This window comes from Caretta caretta, chromosome 8, assembly GCF_965140235.1.
Source record: "Caretta caretta isolate rCarCar2 chromosome 8, rCarCar1.hap1, whole genome shotgun sequence".
In the NCBI taxonomy this organism is placed as follows: Eukaryota; Metazoa; Chordata; order Testudines; family Cheloniidae; genus Caretta; species Caretta caretta.
The window spans coordinates 71,470,346-71,484,629 of NC_134213.1; the positions used below are offsets into that span (position 1 = coordinate 71,470,346).

At 39.2% G+C, this 14,284-nt stretch overlaps 1 protein-coding gene across 5 annotated transcripts in view; it reads right to left on the minus strand.

Annotated features, from left to right (window-relative positions):
• Positions 1-14,284, minus strand: part of LOC125641589 (putative ferric-chelate reductase 1) — a 40,572-nt gene that overhangs the window by 9,941 nt on the left and 16,347 nt on the right. For all 5 annotated transcript variants that reach the window (XR_007358094.2, XR_007358095.2, XM_048861775.2 and 2 more), the window contains exons 6-10: positions 13,950-14,135; positions 11,331-11,432; positions 9,666-9,807; positions 6,813-6,926; positions 1,488-1,600 (exon numbers count right to left, since the gene is read on the minus strand). Coding sequence is in view for 3 of the 5 variants with exons in the window: in XM_048861775.2 (XP_048717732.1) it covers positions 1,488-1,600; positions 6,813-6,926; positions 9,666-9,807; positions 11,331-11,432; positions 13,950-14,135 (657 nt within the window). In the remaining 2 variants the exon portion in view is untranslated. The remainder of the gene's footprint in view (positions 1-1,487; positions 1,601-6,812; positions 6,927-9,665; positions 9,808-11,330; positions 11,433-13,949; positions 14,136-14,284) is intronic.

The following is a 14,284-nucleotide window of genomic DNA, read 5'->3' on the forward strand; positions in this document are numbered from 1 at the left end:
CAATACCTCCTCCCACCTGGGAGGAGATCACCTGTGTATATAATGTCTTCTGCAGTTTCCACAGTATGCATCCGATGAAGTGAGCTGTAGCTCACGAAAGCTTATGCTCAAATAAATTGGTTAGTCTCTAAGGTGCCACAAGTACTCCTTTTCTTTTTTTAATGAAAGCTTCCATTCTCAAGAATCTGAATCTACCATGAACATCAAATAAATACATTCAGTGGTCAAGCGTCTGACCAACACCCCTGGTATTAAGAGATCCTCCAGGATAACAGCTTCTTGCGAATCATGTCAAGTAAGTGCATCACTCTGAACACTCCAGGCAGCACAGTCATTGTGTACTAATTTTACTACACAGAGGACTATTGCACCAAGGAGGATATTTTCAATGAGACTTCCCATAGAACTGCATGACAATCTTTTGATAGCAGTACCCTCCATTGAACAGTTGTGAATAGCCATAACTTAGACACATGAAATACAAAAGAATTTATAACAATTCAGCTAATAGCTGTGGTCAAACCACCAAATTAAGGCAATAAATTCAGAGCTTGTTCTTAACTTCCATGTTTGTGATGAGGCATTACAAGTCATGTGGTATCTAAGATGACCCTTTTAAATTTATCAATAGTGTGGAAATTCAAACAAAGTTTTCGTTAACAATGATTATTTTACAACTTCTTAGATCCAAGTTTGACACCACTGCAGGAAAGGGAGGCACAGGTGGTTCTAAGCTACCCTGTTATACCTTCTCTGACCCTGAGAGCATATGGGTGCAAAAAAGGTTCCCCAGCAAAAAAAATTAGAGCAGACACAGAGCTGCTAGAGTGCACTGTCATCCAGCTCTACCTCCTCACACTACTGACATGCCTTTTCCTTACCCTGGAATAAACCCTACAAAAAAGAAGAGAGCAAGAGGTGTAAACTGGCATTCTTTACATCATGCAAGAACTTTCCTGTGTTGGCCTTTTATTTCCTAAAGCGTATTGATCTCATTTTCTCCTTCTTGTTGTTAACCAAAATAATGTCATGCATATGATTGTGATGTTCTGTAGTATTCAACATTGTTTAAATACTCTCTTCAAACATTAGAGCTGGTCAAACTGTTCATAATGAATAATATTTGCTACACATTTAGTCTCTTTGTAGGGTACTGAATCTTCTACTTTGTTTTGAGTGCCACCAACCCTGATTTTTGTTAATATAGTCATTTTTCATAACCATTTACTGGATATAAAAGTTCCAGATGTTTTTTCTAATAAATGGGATGACCTACGCATTTTGTGAGTGTGTGTGTACACATACTTCCCTTTGATCAGTTATTGTTTAGAAACGGTTTCTCCATTTTCACTGCAAAATCATAGACGAAATAGAGAAAACAATCTTATCAGAGTTTTTCTTTTCACTTGTTTGCCCATTGTATCATTTCATTTTGCCAGTGATGCTGTTATAGTCATTGATAGTTTTTGTTCCATTTATTTACATACCTGAAACCAAATATCTTTGCCAAGGAGACTTTTTCTGATGGCATTCTTCAAATACCTAGCAAATATCATTCCTATACTTCCTGTGGTCATCCAGGCAATCAGCATCAGGGCCCCTTATGAAAAACCAAGACAATGAATAGAGGATATGTTCAAATTCTGAACAGTAATTCCAATCCACTCCTAATTAAAAACAATCAAAATCACACCTTCAGGCAGTACTAAGCAAGCAGAAAACAAAGGCAAGTGTATTTGTGTTAGCACTATAATGCTGCACTTCAAGCCTGATCCTACAAGGTGCTGAGCACTCTGGCCACAATCCAGCAAAACACTCAAGAATGTGCTTAATTAGAAGCATGTATGTAATTCCATTGACTTCAGTGAGACTGCCCAAGTGTTTAAAGTACTTTGTTGGATAGAGGCCAGGCTAATCAGGTCTTTCCAGGATTGATCCCTAAAGGATTCTTTCTTTTAGTGTAATTAAGCTAATGTGCTAACATTCTCTCTCTCTCCCTCTCTTTCTTTCAAACTAAATAATAAACACTTGTTTTTAATTGCTAAGAGGGAAGTCCCACATTTCTGTTTCTTCAAGCAATAACATAACAGTATTATTAAGGCTGTTAGAGAGAGGTGTGTAACAGAACAAACTTTATGTTAAATGTTAATAATATTCCTTTAACACTGAAACTCTCATACTAGGGACTGCCTACACAAACAATTAGACTGCAGAAAGCTGTGGTTTGACTCTAGCCCTCACTAACCTGCTACAGTGTAACTTTGTGTTCCCTGGGGATGGATGTTAAAAATTCGTTAGAGCACTTTGATCTAGTATTCTTTGAAACAGGACTAAATCAAAGCGCATAGGCAGACTGTTAGTTCACATCAGCAGCATGCACACAAACAGTTACACTGCAGCAGGCTAGTGCAGCCAGTGTCTCACCCCAGCTTGGAGTAAATGAAATGTTTGCGTAGACAAGCCCTAGGTCAGAGGCAGATAAAAATGAGGCTTTACGAATTGTCAAAAACTCTAGTTCCTTCAGGCTGCATTTGTAGCCAAATGGCTTATTTTGCAAAGGTGCAAACACAGTTCGTCTCTAGAAGTCAGGGACTGGTATAAAACTTATCAGAAATTGCAGAAAAACTCATACAAATAATGGCAAGAACTCAAAAAGTTGCAGGATTGATGCACTTTCTTTTAGTTACAGACTTCGCTATGCAATTGTATTTTATATACAAGTCTTTACTCCTGGGGGAATTCTGCGCCACTGTGCAGAATTTTGCAGAAATTAACGTGCACGCAGAATTTCCTTTCCCCCACAGAAATGGGCTGCAGTGCTGCTGGCTGCCACTAGGGGCCACTGGATCCAGTAGAGCCCAGCTCACACATAGAAGAACTGCTGGGGGGAAGGAGAGGGAGCTAGAGCAGTGGTTCCCAAACTTTAACAACCTGTGAATCCCTTTCACGAAAATGTCAAGTCTCGTGAACCTCCTCCTAAAAATGAATATTTCCTGGGATTTTCTCCTTTACCTGAGTATAAATTATAAAAGCAATGATCTTGGAAATATAAAATTTGTTTTTATGACATGCTTATGACACACTATTTATTATTAATGATTTATCATTACAGTATTTTTATTACATTATGAAAATGGCAACACTCTTCCAAGATCTCAAGTTCGTAGCTTGTATCACTTTGAATAAGCCTGTTATAAGACAAGGCTTCTGTTTCATCAAGGAGTATCAGATTTGAAACAAAATGAAAGTATTTAAGAAGCCAACTCAAAGTGTTCCTCCTACACAAGCATTCAGGTCTTGAACAGTCCAGGCAAACAACGCACATTACAACAAAGCTTAAACTTGTTCTTCATAATAATTTTAAAAACAAAACTAGCTGCCTATTTAATTTTAAAAACAGCAAAAAATATCCACATCCCTTTCCATTTCTTATGAGGAGTATTGTGTGTCTGTATTGTTACAGACATACTTGTTGACAGGTATTTTGAAATAAATTACCAAGATAAATATTATGTAGCATTATTTTGACAAATAAAATTTGAAGAATTTTTAATTTTTTGGCACAGATGCCCCCAGGAGTAACAAGTGTAGCTGATAAATGAGTCACCTACTGGGTCATTATACATTTCTTCTATCTCTCTCTCTCCCTGAGCCCTGAACCCTGGTCTACACAATGGGAGGATCGATCTAAGTTACGCAACTTCAGCTACGCGAATAACATAGCTGAAGTCGACGTACTTAGATCGACTTACCATGGTGTCTTCATCACAGTGAGTTGACCGCTGCCGCTCCCTCATCGACTCTGCCTGCGCCTCTTGCGGCAGTGGAGTACAGGAGTTGACAGGAGAGCGCTTGGGGATCAATTTATTGCGTCCAGACTAGCTGCGATAAATCGACCCCTGCTGGATCGATTGCTGCCCGTCAATCCGGTGGGTAGTGTAGACATACCCTGAGTCTCTGTAGGGGGATCTCTCTCCTCTCCCTGGTACTCTCTTCTTTTCTAAGCCTCTCTCTTTATAGCCATCTTCCTTCCTACACTAGACACACACAGCAGTGATTTTTACCTGACAATGTCGCAAAATGTGTGTCTTTGTTACTCTGTAAAAATGAAGAAAGATTTAATAACAAAAATCTAGGTGATTAATATGACCAGGTAAATTATCATGCAAGAACCATATAAATTTTCCTGAGTTTTAATCCAGCTGTACAGTTAATGTCTAGAACTGTGCCATTCCTAGGAAACAGGTTTCAGAGGAACAGCCGTGTTAGTCTGTATTCGCAAAAAGAAAAGGAGTACTTGTGGCACCTTAGAGACTAACCAATTTATTTGAGCATGAGCTTTCGTGAGCTGATGAAGTGAGCTGTAGCTCACGAAAGCTCATGCTCAAATAAATTGGTTAGTCTCTAAGGTGCCACAAGTACTCCTTTTCTTTTTCCTAGGAAACAGTTAGGTATCCTTTGTTGTAAATCTGTTATTGTCATATTTTGTAATATATTGAAGATATTCTGTACAGAGAAATCCCAGTTGTCAAGATCAAAGCTCTCTGTGGAGCATAAACCAGAGAAAGCAAATGTTCAAATATACGGATTTTAGATATTCCAAAATCTATTTCTATTCTGTATCTTTTAGTTGAAGATTAATCTTTTTTAGCCTTAATGATTGCACTTGATCTTCCTTGAAACATACTGGAAGTGTATTATATACACCCTTTAAAAACTACTGTGCTCTATATTACAAAATACTTCTCCTGGAAGTAAAACTATCATGCTATTTTTGAAAGATCACACAAGAAAGATCAGATTATGAATGAGATTTGGAAAATTAAAGGTCATCTGTTGTGTGGTGGAAAATCAATTTTCAAATTTTCTAGATCACTGTAAAATAACTCATAACTGATACAGAGGGTTATCAACTGTATAATATGAATTTTCATCTAAGTTTCCTGTATGAGTTCCTGCTCAAATTTATTTTGTTATTATTTAGCCTTTTTTATTGTGTCAGCTGCAGAAGATAATTACTTCACATAATATAGAAACAGACCTTCAATAAAGCCATGCTAATTTACACCTCCTGAGGATCTGGTTCACTACGTGTGTGTGTGCAGTGTATATCCACCCCCCCCCCCCCAGACATGTGGAGATAAATACCCATGTGATAAATTAGAGAATCATATGCTCAGTTGCAGAACAATATAATAAATAAATGCATTGTGCAGCTTTGGCTTCCTCTCCTACCCTCTTCCGCCCAACTCAGTAATCCATCTACTCTAGAACTTATTCTAGCAGTCCAATCCACTGAGCAACTTTAAAAAATGGCAGCTGTTTCATCATAGAATCATAGAATATCAGGGTTGGAAGGGACCTCAGGAGGTCAGCTAGTCCAACCCCCTGCTCAAAGCAGGACCAATCCCCAATTAAATCATCCCAGCCAGGGCTTTGTCAAGCCTGAACTTAAACTTCTAAGGAAGGAGATTCTACCACCTCCCTAGGTAACGCATTCCAGTGTTTCACCACCCTCCTAGTGAAAAAGTTTTTCCTAATATCCAACCTAAACCTCCCCCACTGCAACTTGAGACCATTACTCCTTGTCCTGTCCTCTTCTACCACTGAGAATAGTCTAGAACCATCCTCTCTGGAACCACCTCTCAGGTAGTTGAAAGCAGCTATCAAATCCCCCCTCATTCTTCTCTTCTGCAGACTAAACAATCCCAGTTCCCTCAGCCTCTCCTCATAAGTCATGTGTTCCATACCCCTAATCATTTCTGTTGCCCTTCGCTGGACTCTCTCCAATTTACCCACATCCTTCTTGTAGTGTGGGGCCCAAAACTTGACACAGTACTCCAGATGAGGCCTCACCAATGTCGAATAGAGGGGGACGATCACGTCCCTCGATCTGCTCGCTATGCCCCTACTTATACATCCCAAAATGCCATTGGCCTTCTTGGCAACAAGGGCACACTGCTGACTCATATCCAGCTTCTCATCCACTGTCACCTCTAGGTCCTTTTTCGCAGAACTGCTCCCTAGCCATTCGGACCCTAGTCTGTAGCTGTGCATTGGGTTCTTCCGTCCTAAGTGTAGGACCCTGCACTTATCCTTATTGAACCTCATCAGATTTCTTTTGACCCAATCCTCTAATTTGTCTAGGTCCCTCTGTATCCTATCCCTGCCCTCCAGCGTATCTACCACTCCTCCCAGTTTAGTATACTCCGCAAATTTGCTGAGAGTGCAATCCACACCATCCTCCAGATCATTTATGAAGATATTGAACAAAACCGGCCCCAGGACCGACCCCTGGGGCACTCCACTTGACACCGGCTGCCAACTAGACATGGAGCCATTGATCACTACCCGTTGAGCCCGACAATCTAGCCAACTTTCTACCCACCTTATAGTGCATTCATCCAGCCCATACTTCTTTAACTTGCTGACAAGAATACTGTGGGAGACCGTGTCAAAAGCTTTGCTAAAGTCAAGAAACAATACATCCATTGCTTTCCCTTCATCCACAGAACCAGTAATCTCATCATAGAAGGCGATTAGATTAGTCAGGCATGACCTTGTCCTCCTTCTCCCACTCCATCCCTCTAAAATAGGTAAAATTCAGTCCAGCACCAGTGACCGATTTTCTACACATAAAAAAAAGACTTTAAAGTCCAATATGATTTGAATCTGCAGGACTAGAAATAGGAGCCTTATTTCATAGGAAAGGATGTGAGTGTGAGCATATCTATAAAAACATACACTTTCCCCCTTACAAGGAAGGGATGGATAATTGATTCATCCAGTTACTTTCTTTAAAATATTCTTACCGTGAGCCTTAATAATAGAAGGTGTAGAACTGGTGCCACCTACTGCTTCATAGCTTGAAATGTTCACTTTCTGAGGAGTGATAAAAGGTGTCCTAAGATGCTTCTGTATCTGTCCTGCAAACATTAAGCAACCATTATTCAAGCTATTGGGCTCTTTAAAACAAATGAAGAAATAAAAAGGTTATTCACTGGCCAAGAGTAAGCAGTAAGTATTGAATTTGCCTGAATGCATGCTGGCACATCCTAGGAACCAAGAATGTGTGTCACAACAGCAGCTTAATATTTTTATTTTGGCATGTCTCCTCCAACAAATCCCTCAAGATGAGGCTTTTTGTTTCAGGTTTAGATTTTCTTTTGAATGTTTGTCCACAGAATGCTAGGAGAGCCAGAAATCAGTTTCATGTCTACGGGTTCACCTCAGATTTGCTACTTCCAAATAATAAATATTATTCATACACTTATCATCTCTGGCATTTGCAGAACATGTAGCCCATGCTATCAGAATTGTTAACCATTTTATCATTTGTTCTTTGCATATAGAACGCTTAGACCAACATTTACAAACTTGGATGCTTAAAGTTAGGCTTCTAAATCCATATTTATGGAATTAAACAAATAGCTTAATTTTCAGAGGTGCTGAACCCCTGAAAAAAAACATTGTAGACTAGGGCACTGGCCACACTGCAGGATCAGACCCTAAATTCATATTCAAACTAAAGTACTTTGGACTGGATTTAAAGTTGATTTAGGGTGGCCAAATAAATGTCTGTAGTGATCTTTTGGAGTCACAGTTTCTTCCGCAAACGCAATGTCATTTGTTCTAATTTGTCACTGTTTCTTGGGATTTAACTACAAAATTACTTTTTATTTTAATACAAAAATGAGAGATTTAATAGAACTACAGGAAGGCAAAAGGATCCATGTTGGCTGATTCACCTGCAGAGTTGGAATCTTAGGGTGTGTCTACATGGTGGGGTAATGTGCACTACAGGGGTGTGATTACTGAAGCACACTAATGTGTTGGGCATTAATTTGTCCATGTAGTCCCTGCTATTGTGCACTGAATGTTCCCTAGGGCACTTTGATGTAGTAGTGTTTCAAACAGCACTATGTTAAAGTGCATTAGGAAACTTTTAGTGCACACCAGCAGGGTCTACACAGACAAGTGAGTGTGCAACACATTAGTATGCTTTAGAAATCACATCCCCTGAAGTGCACATCACTGCACCAAATAGATAAGTGCACAGTGGCAAAGCTTATACAGACTGCAACAAACCTTTCCCCAATCCTCAGCACAAATATTTTAATAGGCTGCGTTAGTCATGATAGCAACAGAATGAGCCAAATCCTGAACCATGCCAGTATTTAGCACAGTTCAGGAAGGTGGGCACAAAATCGGTGCCTTAAAGCCTCCTTTACACCCCCTATTTCTGTCCTGTCCTAGTGCCATTGTCCCCTCAACATGGCAGCCTCTGAGCCCTTTTTAAGCTACACCTACCTGTGCATGGTCTAAAAGGGACGTTCTAATAGCTGGGATAATAGAAGTGCAGGGCTCCTTTCCCCAGCCATGACCCCTACATGCCAAGGGTTAAAGAGGAAGGGAGCATAGAGTCACTATGGGAGCTCTAACCCACCAATGGATTTTCCTGTACCCAAGAGGATTGCTGAGTGGAGCCAGCTAAGCCAGCCTTCCAATTGCTTTGCATTGCCTGAGTGGCACAAAGTCACTGGAGTGTAGGAAAGGGTTGGGCCAATATTTCTTTATATTTTTGTACATATTTTAACCCAGTAGCATGACTCAGTATGTACGCCCCTGGAATGGGACTCAAGAGTCCTGGGTTTGATTCCTAGCTGTGCCACTGATTTCCTGTGTGACCTTGGAAAAAGAATGAGGAGTACTTGTGGCACCTTAGAGACTAACAAATTTATTTGAGCATAAGCTTTCATGGGCTAAAACCCACTTCATCGGATGCATGCAATGGGTTTTAGCCCACAAAAGCTTATGCTCAAATAAATTTGTTAGTCTCTAAGGTGCCACAAGTACTCCTCATTCTTTTTCCTGATACAGACTAAAAAGGCTACCACTCTGAAACCTGTGTGACCTTGGGTAAGCCACCAAATTCTACTTCCTCTCCCACCCTCTGTCTTGTTTATTTAGACCATGGGTAAGCAACCTATGGCACGCGTACCAAAGGCAGCATGTGAGCTGATTTTCAGTGGCACTCATACTGCCCGGGCCCTGGCCACTGGTCCGGGGGGGCTCTGCATTTTAATTTAATTTTAAATGAACCTTCTTACATATTTTAAAAACCTTATTTACTTTACATACAACAATAGTTTAGTTATATATTATAGACTTATAGAAAGAGACCTTCTAAAAACGTTAAAATGTATTACTGGCAGGCGAAACCTTAAATTAGAGTGAATAAATGAAAACTCGGCACACCATTTCTGAAAGGTTGCTGATCCCTGATTTAGACCGTAAGCTCTTTGATGCAGAGACTGTCTGTACAATGCCTATTGTCATGGGGCCCTGATCTCGGAGGGAGCCTCTTTGTGCTGCTCTTTTACAAGCAATAATAAAAAAACACAAATACACTGAGAATATATTTCTTTCCAATAGCGTAAGCTTCACATGATCAAGCTACTGCCATCACGTCAGCATGTTATCTTCTCAGACCATAAAAGATCTGTTATCCTGCTCACATTTCAAACCTCTCATTCTCTGTGCCTCCTCTCCTCCACAAAATATATATGTGTATGTGCGTGTGCGTATGTATGTATGTATATGTGTGCACACTTCCGCAATTGTTACTCTTCCATTTGGACCTTGCATGATACAGTAACACTCACCAGCTGATGATGGTCCCTGAGCCAGAAATATGAAGCACAAATTGCTGGCAGCTTTTGACTGAGTCAATATGGGATTTCTTGTAATGAAAGAGCAGTTGATGATTCCATTGTTAAAGGAAGTCATTATGCTCTGAACATCACCCTAAAACCAGAATATCTGTAATTATTATTACATAGAACATTCATCATACAGCAATAAACAAATGATAGAATTTATAAATTGTTCAGCAGAAATAGCATTACAAAATTATGGGCTATTAGTAAAGAGTCATTTATGGATTTGCACCACGTTACAACTTTAAGTAAACAGTGATTCAGCAATGCCGGGTTTTTAGTTTTTCTTTACTAGTGCTCAATAAGGGCCTGATTCTGTAAACATGCACCTGAGAAATTTTAGTCAAGGGAGAAATCCCATTCTCTTCATTAGAAATACCCATGTGAATATGGGATTCCTCACGTGAGCAGGTATTCACATGCATAAATGTGTGCATGGTTAGACCGAAAACTATATGATCATTTAGTTAAAATCTGTCATTTCTTTAACTTGACACAAATAAAATATGTATATTGCTCTTCCCCAGTGTGTTAACTATGACATCAGAGCTTAGGGCAATGGTGGGCAACCTGTGGTTCGCACGTGGCCCATCAGGGTAATCCACTGTGGGCAGCAAGACACTTTGTTTACATTGACCATCCGCAGGCATGGCCACCTGCAGCTCCCAGTGGCCGTGGTTCACCAGTCCCGGCCAATGGGAGCTGTGGGAAGTGACGCGGGCCGCAGGGACGTCCTGGCCACTGCTTCCCGCAGCTCCCATTCGTTGGGACTGGCGAACCGTGGCCAATGGGAGCTGTGGGCGGCTATGCCTGCGGACAGTCAATGTAAACAAACTGTCTCATGGCCTGCTAGTGGATTAGCCTGATGGGCCACATGCAGCCTGCCCACCATTGGCTTAGGGTCTCATTCCCCGGGACACTCATATCAATGTAAATTAGGAGTAACTAGAATGAAATCAGTGGGGTCAACTAGGGTATAGGTAATAGCAGATATTCATAACTGATATACAAAAGCAGGAAATCTCTGATGTAGCATATTCCAGAAGATCTATTGATTATTCCTTTGCTAATAATTTTTTTTCTGGTATAAGTACTTAAAAAATAAAACCAACATTTATTTTCTTGTCTTAATTTTTTTTAAACTGTATTTTTTCCCATACTGCTGCAGGAGGCATAAACAACATGGTTCTGTTTACGAGGCTTACATTTTTGATTGGTTAAATGTTTAGCAGCATATTACTTGATTTAAGTTTTACTGCATAAATCAGTGGCTGATCCACTTTTTTCCCCTCTCCTGTCTATCTTGGTCTCTGTCTAGCTATTAGTCTTTGCTAATACCAAATCAGAGCAGAGCCAGGAGAAAAGCTAATGTGAATGAAAATATGTAGATGGTCCAAATCAATTTTAAGGGATAAACTCTGTTCAGAGCAAAATTATACCGCTAGCTTTCAATACTATAGTTCACAGTTTGGTGATCTTATCATCCTGTCTGGAATTCAGCACTGATACTGTAGCTCAGCAACAACTCTGGAATAAAACGCATGCAACACTAAAAAATATGAAACAGCGTTATTCTACACATACATACAACATAATCTGGAATTAAATTACCAGAGACAAAATGTTGGGAATAGTTCGTCCAGTTGAAAAGGCACGTTGAACTTCTATTTGTCCTATTGCATTCTTACCACAGATATAAATGTCGTCATTCCCCTGGAAAAGCAGAGTTTTGCCCAGGTCAGTGGTGACTGAGTAAAGCTGCATGCAGATCTTACACAGGGAAATCTCACACAAACTTTGATGGGAGTTTCAGGTGCACCAAGACTACAGAACTGAGCACCATAATAATAATAAAATCAAAACCCTACTGATATTTGAGGGTATCTCTACATTAGAGACAACTGGCATAATGTCCAGTCGCTTTGCACCTTAAATATAATCTTCCATTCAGTTTCTTGCAAAGGAGCAATAGTTAGAGCATGTGTATAACATGTGCCACTCTCATCACACAAGCCTTTTTTCCACTCTGGCTCTAAAGAAGCCACTGCAACAAAGATCTCCTTTTACAAATAACTTTTCATTCCAATCTAAGGCACCTGTGCTTTAAAAGATCACTGTAACTAAAGTCAGTCAGTGTACCTGGAGGATCTACATCATCAGCTTTTCATTTGGGGGAAAAAATGCCTAAAAGATGTTTTTAGATTTTTTTCCACCACTTTTCACATGTCTGTGTTAAAAATGCAATGTATTGATCAAGGCCAGATTTTAAACCATGAGAGCATAAAGTTAGGTTCCTAAATCCATATGTTGGTACTTATATAAATGACCAAGCACACAATGAATTCAATGGGAGACAGCTCAGAATTTCTGAAAATTTGTCTACTCAGAACATGATTTAGCAAAACACTTGAGCATGTTAACTTGTGTGCTTTGCTAAACTGGAGTCTTATTTAGGAGCATAACTTTAGATTCCTATTTTTGAGAATCTTGTCCGGCAGCGATTTGAGTTGCAGATGTCCATAACACTATACTTTAACAAAAAAAGAAAAGAAAAAGATTATTGGGATGTATTACTTAAAGGATGTCGTGCCATATCAGCACACAACAAGCACAGTGGCAATCAAGTTCCCTAATAGTCAGATACCAGTTACGTATAAAGGCCAAATTCTGTATTGACTCAGACTGATACCCCATTCAAATTGACTTCAGAGTGTAAGTGCTGAATCGGGTGACGGAAATATAACTATGGAGCTGAAAAAATATCAAGAAAAATGAAATCTCATAAACAATGCCAATTAACTGGAATTTGTCTCTGCGGTGCACAGAACTGTAATATTATAACAGCGTTTGCTATTCAGGTAATGTGCTATGATGCCTCATGATTTCTTAGAATTTTGAAATATTATAGATAATTTCCTAACTCAAAAAAAAGTGATGCATCCAACATGGGGGAATTCTATACTAGACCTTACAATGACACAAAGAGGAACTGATCACAGAATTAAAAATTAATGGTAGCATCGGTACAAGTGATCATAAGTTGATTACATTAATAATATGCAAAAAGAATAAAGTACAGACCAATAATATATATACTTGGTACTTTAAAAAGGCCAATTTCACAAAGTTGAAAGCAATTATGGGCCAAATCAGCTAGGAGGAAGAATGTTAACAGAAAAAGGTAAATGATAATTGGAAATTGTCTTGTTTAGAGGTGAAGCGAAGTCAGCTATAAGATCTATAACAAAAGGAAGAAAGGGGAATTTGATAGTAATGAATATAAATCAGAAGCAAGGAATTATAGAACACTGAAAAGGGAAAAAGGGACACAGAAATAGGTAGCCAGTAGAATGAAGGATAATAAGGTGTTTCGTAAGTGAATTAGGAACAAAAAGAACCCTAACGATATTTGCCCATTGCTAGATGGAAATGGTAGAGTTATCATTAATAATGCAGAAAAGGCAGAAGTGTTCAATAAACATTTCTGTTCTGTATTTGGGGAAAGAATAGATCATGCAGTTATATTAGATAATGATAACAATAACTCTTTCCATTCCATTGATATCTAAGGAGGATGCTAAACAGCAGCTACTAAAGTTAAACATTTAAAAATCAGCATGCCCAGATAACTAACACCCAAGAGTTTTAAAAGAGTTGGATGAGAACCTTGCTGGACCATTAATGTTGATTTTCAGTAAGTCTTGGATCACTGGGAAGTTCCAGAAGACTGGAAGAAATCTGGTGTTGTGCCAATATTTAAAAAGGGTAAATAGTATAACCCCAGTAATTATAGGTCTATCAGTCTGACACAATCCAATGGCTGGAAGTTGAAGCTAGACAAATTGAGACTGGAAATAAAGTGTAAATTTTAGGTTAACTAACCACTGGAACAATTTCCCAAGTGTCATGTTGGATCCTTCATCATTCTTTTAAATCAAGATGTGATGTTTTTCTAAACGGTATGCTCTAGGAATTAATTTAAGGAAGTTCTTATGGCCTGTGTTATACAGGAGGTCAGAAGAGATGATCAGATATGTCCATTCTGTCCTTGGAATCTGTGAATAATCAACACTCTTACTAGGTTTGCTAAAAATAATGGAACTGTCCTGCTCTACAGGTCTCCCCTGTCTCTCTACTGTAATCACTGAATAGTTCATTGTCAAGTTTCCGCAGTTCGCAAAACAGAACTTTGTTCTTGTTCCAATAGTGTATTCAGTGATAGTATCTTACCATTTGTGTATCATCAGAAAACCCAATGGCTATATATCCATCAGAAAAGCCGCTCATTTCAAATTTAAAAGCATCACCACCTAGTGACTCAGAAGACATGAAATAACAGTTTGGATCATCCAGACTACACCCAGTGGGACTGCTGAAACAGAACTTCTGTGTGCCACAGCCTTTACGTCCAGAGGTCTGTAATTTACAACAGCATGAAAAACTATTAGATTGTAAGTTAAATTTACCAATATTAATTAGGCAATATTATCTAAATGGAGCTACGGTCTCCTATTTACCAAAACAAAACTTCACTTTCAACTCTTCACCTGTTAGGAGAAATAAAA